This window comes from Myotis yumanensis, unplaced genomic scaffold (genome assembly GCF_028538775.1).
Source record: "Myotis yumanensis isolate MYYU_CA2020_CCGP unplaced genomic scaffold, mMyoYum1.0.hap1 SCAF_11, whole genome shotgun sequence".
Lineage (NCBI taxonomy): Eukaryota > Metazoa > Chordata > Mammalia > Chiroptera > Vespertilionidae > Myotis > Myotis yumanensis.
The window spans coordinates 64,920,874-64,928,031 of NW_027223762.1; the positions used below are offsets into that span (position 1 = coordinate 64,920,874).

Sequence of the window (7,158 nt, forward strand, 5' to 3'; positions counted from 1 at the left end):
CTGGCGCCCACCACAGGCCTCCGCAGCTCCCTCCTGCAGCTCCCGCCCTGGGCGTGGCTGCCACTTCCAAGGAAGGAGAGAAGTTAACCGGGACATCAGAGCAAGTGGCTCTGTGCCTTCCCAGGTGTCAGGGCCTCATCTACCCGTTAATGTTAATAAAGTGCAATATGTTAATTAGACCGGACGTCCTTCTGGAAGAAGCTGGGGCTGAGAGGGACACTGGGGTGGGTCCCAGGTGCCAGAGGGAAGCCGGTGCCGGCGGCGGCAGCGGGGATGGGGGGTGGGGGTGGGGGGAAGGCCTGCTCTTGCACGAATGTCGTGCATCGGGCCTCTAGTCAGTGCGTAAAGGCCTGTTTTTATGAGACGACTGAGCACTGACTACTCCCTGAAAGTGCTTACAAACGGAGCGCTGCCTGCGTGTGGTCGTGGCCCTGGAACCCCAGAACTGGGCAAGCTATTGGCCTCCCTGCGCCCAGTTTCCGCATCTTTACAATTAGAGGATAGTAGCAGCCCTTCTCATGGATATTGACTTTTAACTAAGGGGAAATCAAATGGAAAATAATTAGGTCCTGGTACAGAGGAAACAATAAACATGTGTAATAATATTATTATTATGAGTATCGCATATTTATTGAATAATATTTAATAATATGGGGATATAGGCCTTTTAAGTTTTTGTTTTTAAAATTAAAGACAATGCTGTAATTTCTTTTATTCTATGATTAGAAATAAAGAAATTCGTCATGACAGTACAACAGTAGCAACCATTTTTGTTTAATTTACACAGTTGTTGAGACAGAACAAAACCACATTGATGTGAAGAAAAACAGGTGAAAGGTACCAAATACAGATAAACTAGAAGGAACAAAACACCAGGCACAGGGAACATGGAAGCAGTCCCAGCCCCAGGTGCCAGAGAACGTTCCTAAAGTGGCAACATCAGCAATGCACAGGAATAAGGTTTTCTCACTGGAACGGACAGAAATTAAATACTTCACCATTCCGTTCACTTTGCCAGCTTCACTAACAAAATGTGTGCTTTTTATGACAAAAATACATTATAAAAGGGACGATGCTTATGACATGATATATGTTCACAGACTGCTGTCTTCTTTCACACACAGTGGGCTGGAGGCCCAAGGAAGCCGCTGTGAGGCAGAGAACCAACAGGCGGAATGGGGGCGAGAGCTGAGGGAGGAGGGGAAGGAGGGGGAAGAAGAGGGCAGGGGAGGGGAGAGGTGGAAGAAGGAAGTAAAGTGGTAGAGAGGCTGCCAGACACATTGGGAGGCGGCCCGCCTGCAGGGTCATGTGCTCAAGCGGAGAAGCCCCTTTGCTGGAGGCCCTGCGCTGTCCTGCGGGCCCTGCTCTGTGAGAAAAGGCTTTCAGCTCACAGCTGATACAGCAGGCTCGTGACCAATGCCTCGGAAACACTCCTTACTTGGCTTTTTCCTCCTGAGTCTTAGCGAGTGCCTTCTCACGCCATGGAGGTTCGTGGCCTTACAGTCGTACCTCAGCAACAAATCCTCCTCTCTCACGTCCGCTATCCTCAGAACGGCGCTCCGGCAGGTCACCGTGCTGCTGGAACTGAGAAGGCCACTGTTACCTCCAATGCTATTTTCCAGTTGCAATTGTGTGGGAGGCCAAGGGGGTGTTTCAACTTCAATATGAAAATACCTTTGATTTTGCTCTTGCTCCTGCCAAATTCTTGCTTCATTAAACTTGCTAATGTTGGTCCCGTTAACCTGCCACAGGACGACGTCCAGGAGCTGCGGGCCTTTCCCAAAGCAAGCGGAGCAAGTGATGTTCACTGCTTTCCCTGCAGGAGAAGAAATTCACCAGTAAAATTAAATGCTGCAAATAGTATTGATTTAATGTGAAAAAAATGGTTGATGACTATTCCCACCCTCCTGTCTGCGCCGCCTTCCTCCCGTTATCTTTATGTGCCTCACAATTAGGCTTCGAGCTCAGCCCCTCCACTCCCACCAGGAGAGGAAACCAGAGAGACAAATGCCTCCAGCTTCAGTCCCACGCTATAGTGCAGTATTTCCCTTTACTGTGAGCTGACTTTTCTTCTTAACTGCTCTCCCGCACACATTTCTCTTCCTTTTGAATTCTCTTCATCTCGCTCCAGGCGAGTAAAACTGCTTTACCTGACCTGCTGCCATCCCAGTATTTCATTGCCCAAGAGCCCTCTCCTTCCAATCCTTTAATGGAGACTCCCTCCCTCAGACCTGAGGCGGGCGGCCTCCCCTCGAGGGCCTGAGGACATGCATCCAGCCCTCCCTTCCCAGCTCCTGCCTCTAGAATTAGGTGTCTGGAGAGAGAAAAGGAGCTCAGGTCTCTACACGGGGGACAAGGGTGTAAACAAACAATGAGAACACAGGTGTTCTCTAGAGAGGTAGCGGCGACATGGGACCCAGGGAGAAGTCCCTGCAGGGAGAGGTCGCCTGCTGCACAAGTAACCGGTGGCCCTGGGCTCCCTGACAGCTGTGCTCCTGCTGAAGTGGGGGTTGGGGGGAAGGAAACGGGTCTTCAAAGAGGCTTGCATTTGACCTTCGTGTTGAGAGGTGAGACGTGAGACAGTGGGCAGAAGCAGGCACAGAGGTGGAAATGCCACGGCCGTGTCACAGCCAGGGGTGGTCGGGGAGATGGAACTGGAGTGGGAAAATGGCTGCAGATGAGCCAGCATGTGGGTGAGGACCAGTGGGGTGGGACGTTTATATGCAAAACCTTTGCATCCTCTCTCCCACCGCTGGGGGGACCAGGAAAGGCGGAGATGGAGAGCCTGGTTCTGGCCTATCAGTGAATATTCAGACCCTCGGGCATGTCATTGGTCCCCTTTACAAGCGTAAGGGGGACAGTTTCCACCCCGGACAGGAGTGACAAGGGCACAGGAGTTACAAAGTTGACTCCGGAGTAGGTGCCATGGATGGCTGTGACCACATGTCCCCACTCTGAGCCAGTGCCAGGGGCAGGGCTGCCACCGACACCGCATGTAACCCTCAGGACGGGGGCGCGCCGGCCCACCTGGGGGTCTCAGGCCGGGTGGGGGTTTCCAGGCTACAGTTACCAAGTTTTCTTACCGACTTCCACGTCCCGGATCTCATTTTGTGGAGGTGCTATTATTTCTGGAAACCATGAAAAGCTTTCATCATCTTGAATCAAAGACCAGAAGAGAATACAATGTTAGAACAGCTTTTGGATGGTCATCAATATAAACATGTATTTCAAATTTCTATCCTATTTCATAGCAATGCTTCTCAAATTTTCTGACGACAATGGCAGCAAATACACACAGACGCAAAGAAATAAAACTTTAAAATAAAATAGCATTTTCCCTTACTACTGATTATGCTCTTTGATATTTTTATTCTCTTTTATCTCATTACACAAATACTAGTCCAACCCATTAATTAATCGTACGACCTAACAATTGTCAGAAAAGTACACCTCAGGGAAGGGGAAATCAGAACACCCGTGAGAATGATCAACGCAGGAGCCCCGCTTCTGCTGCCTCCTCCTCCTCCCCCCACACCCACCCGTGGCCCAGCCCCTCAGGAAGTGCCGGGCCTGTGGCCTGGCACCCAGGGACCGAGTGCGGGCTGGCGCCCGGGTGACTGTGTGCCCCAGACTGGGCCCTACCACTGAGGGCCCGTGGTTAGGAGCCTGCGGCTCCGCTGTGAGCGGTGATGGCTACTGGAGTGTGGTCCACGGTCCCTTTCCCTGTGGAAGCGGAGGGCCCACCAAAGCCTTTCTCCGCGTGGCTCTGCCCCAGGAAATCACACACAGGCCTGCTTCCTCCACACCCACGGCCAAGCCAGGCTAAGGGACCATCTGTGTCCATATGACACTCTTGATTGTGATATCTTTTCCCTGAATGGGCTTTTGTGGAGTTTAAAATAAATTGGAAAAAATGTATAATTAAGTAACCTACTTGAGGCCTTTGATGATGTTGAAAGCATTGCAAAGCAGGGCTGAAAGCCACTTGACAACACTCAGGTGTCTTTATAAAGGTTCTCACTCAACTTCTAGTCCAGTGAGTTACATCAGAGATTAAGTAGACATTTTCTATTTACAGAATCTTTGACAACAAATTGGGAAAGAAACGTTAATCTTGCTCTTCAAATAGTTGTACTGCCGGTCAAAAACGTTAAGTTAGCATTCAATCACATTATCTTTGAAAATTAAGTAAAAAAGGAAAGAACAGGTGATTTTGGGCTAGTAACACTGTCTCCCTCTGGAATGTCTAAGTCTTGATAGTGGTGACGGCAGAGATGCCGACTGAGGTGCTGACTGACCCAGGAGGCGGCCGGGGCGGCGCAGGAACACCAACAGCAGGGCCACTCCTCCCGCCTGATCTGTTGGCAAATGTTCTGTTGTGCTAAGCTCTGTACTTACTGTGAAAGGCGAACGATCTGGTTGCTGTCACATTGTAACTGACTCCATTTTCATTGTGCGTAAATTTGCATGTGTAATTACCCGTGTCCTCGCTAGTTGCATTGTCAATCAGCAAATAAGCCTCTTGTATGTAGTACCTTGATCCTTGAAGAACTTTACAATTCTGAAATACAAAATGCCACTCCACTCTTAATAATCCTTAACGTCCATCTATTTTGTGTAACTTCATTTATTTCCCCAAATTTCCTTTACCTTAAACCACTCAACAGGTGCTGTCCAATTGTAGCGCTTAATGGTAGGACAATATATTTCGGAATTTTTTGCTGAACCAACGGTTGTTGAATATATCAGGCGATTTGGAATTTTGCAACCTGGTTGTTTCTTAAATATGGTGACATTCATATGTCCAGTCTTAACAGAGGTAGAACTATTAAAATAAGTCCAACAATTTAAAAAAGTTACTTAGCATTATGAAATGATTTTACCCAAATCTGGTTTATATTATTTTATGTAGATTACAGATGAGGAAATTGAGGGACAGAGAAGTAACTTGCAAGCATCCAGCTGACTAGTGATGGAGATGAGTCTGAAATTGAAACTTGTCTGCCCGCAGAACCTAGGCACCTAACTCTACCCGTCCTGCCTTTCAGTGAAGTTCATCTGACATTTTGTCTGTACCAAATACAGCCACGCAATAAAAACATGTGGCAGCCTGTCTGCAGAGTGAATTATCTGTAGGCCATAATCTCACATCCCACCCCAATCGCCTCTCAGGTGCCAGGCATGGTGATGACCCTACCGTGCCCCGCAGGCCCGAGGTGCCCACTGCCTCGCTTACTGTTTGCTGTGCTGATCTACTCTCACTTCCACCCAAAACTGAGCAGCTAGTCTCAATGTCTTGGTCACTAGAAAAACTAGGTTTTTTTTTCTAACTGAAAAGACTGGGCTAAAAATTAATCCCTGCAGTTTTACATCCAAGTAGTTAGTTCATAAGCACTTACACCCCAACCTGAGCGTGTTCCTAGAAGTACTCTGTTACTCAAATCACTTTGCAAAGTCAACCATACCAGAAAAGTCTATAAAGAGAAGGAAAGTGAGGGCAGCTCAGGCTATCACCTCTTAAAGAAAAGAGAACGAGCCTAATGTTCATGGTGACTGGTCCTACCTTCTGACAATGCAAGTGTAAACTCCAGAATCCTCAACTTTGGCTGGGAGAAGCTTAAGATATTCCCCTTCAGCAAACACACGATTTCCTTTCTGGGTGGTGACACTTCGGTTGGTGTTTGGGTAATACCACTCCACAGTTTGTTGAGAATTTTCTTGTCTAGGACATCTCACAAATAAAGCCTCATTTTCCCTACCCCCGAATGATCTGCCTGCAAATTAAAAATATGAAATGATTGTGAAATGATTGCATAAAGATCACAATTCTTATACTCTAGGATAGTCCCCTCTAGGATTAAATTGAGAAATGAGCCACTCACTTTCAGTATCACTTTGTGATACTTAAACTGAGAAAGAATAAGTAAGTGATTAAGATCTTTTATGAAATGCTCTAATGCAGTGGTTCTCAACCTTCTGGCCCTTTAAATACAGTTCCTCATGTTGTGACCCAGCCATAAAATTATTTTCATTGCTACTTCATCACTGTAATGTTGCTACTCTTATGAATCATCATGTAAATGTCTGATATGCAGGATGGTCTTAGGCGACCCCTGTGAAAGGGTTGTTCGACCGTCAAAGGGGTCACGACCCACAGGCTGAGAACTGCTGCTCTAATGGGTACCAGAGATTGGAGAGTCAATGTGGAGCCACGTCCCCCAAACTGCTCCCGTGGGGAAGGCGTGTCCACTGTACACAGCAGGCTGTCACCCCAGGCGCGTGCAGTGCCCCCCTCGTGCAGGCACCCTGGTAAGCTGTGACATAGCTGAACATGTAAAACCATGTAAAACCAAAACGATGAGATATTTACGAGGAACTCATCTTCACGGATTTGTAGTGAAGAATGACTATAGAGCATAAATAAATTTCCAGGTTACAATTCAACTGGGATGGCTGTAAGCAAGCAGCTTAAAACAAGGCAAATGTTCTTGAAATTACTTAATTTAAAACATTTTAAATTACAGTTGCAAAGCAATACGTACCGACTGAAGCTGCTGTGAAATGTATAAGAACTGTTAGGATCGCCAAGATCCGAAGTCTCATTCTTGGTTGATCAGCTAGAGCAGCGTTGCCAACTGACTGTTGAAATTATTCAAGTTGAATCCCTGACATATGACGGTAAAGGTCTCCAAGGAGGTCAACGGTGCTACTAGGATTTATCACTGGAAAGAGTCGTCAGTCTCTCCACTGAAAGAAAATCATACAAAATCACTTGTAAAATGTTTACACCCATGACTTTTACTCGCTTCATTACCCCCAGGAGAAGGTCCACACCAGGCGGTTCTTGTGCAGAAGCACGGGAAGCAGCGGTTTCAGGAGAGCATCGCTGCGCTGTGCCCGGACCGGGACCGGCACCCGGAGAACAACCTCGCAATGGCCGCACTATTTCACTGTCTATTGACAATGGACTGAAGAAGCTAAATTAAAAGCAAAGAAAATGAATTTGTATTTTTGAAGAAATTAAAAACATAAAATTTGACAGACCCTGGAAAGCACAACATTATCGATGTTAACATAAAATTACAACCATCCGTACAGGCTGGCAGCTGCGTGCACAGCCTGGCCACACTCAGGCACATGCACACAGTCCTCCGAGCG

At 47.3% G+C, this 7,158-nt stretch overlaps 1 protein-coding gene across 1 annotated transcript; it reads right to left on the reverse strand.

Moving 5' to 3' along the window:
• Positions 1-657: 657 nt before the first annotated feature.
• On the reverse strand, positions 658-6,945 carry IL1RL1 (interleukin 1 receptor like 1). Its single transcript, XM_070428536.1, has 7 exons — positions 6,543-6,945; positions 5,564-5,774; positions 4,651-4,825; positions 4,399-4,561; positions 3,084-3,155; positions 1,675-1,816; positions 658-1,584 (listed from the first exon to the last, which is right to left on the reverse strand). Exons 1-7 carry the CDS (start codon positions 6,601-6,603, stop codon positions 1,383-1,385), a joined length of 1,026 nt encoding a protein of 341 aa, XP_070284637.1. The 5' UTR covers positions 6,604-6,945; the 3' UTR covers positions 658-1,382.
• Between the last annotated feature and the right edge of the window lie 213 nt (positions 6,946-7,158).

Bases quoted from the DNA above. Each gene is read 5' to 3' on its own strand.
- IL1RL1 (XM_070428536.1), bottom strand. From the start codon at position 6,603: ATGAGACTTCGGATCTTGGCGATCCTAACAGTTCTTATACATTTCACA. The intron at 4,826-5,563 runs GTAGGACCAGTC...TTATTTTAATAG, and splicing joins TACACTTGCATTGTCAGAAG to TTCTACCTCTGTTAAGACTG. The intron at 1,817-3,083 runs GTAAGAAAACTT...CTTCTCCTGCAG, and splicing joins GATCCGGGACGTGGAAGTCG to GGAAAGCAGTGAACATCACT.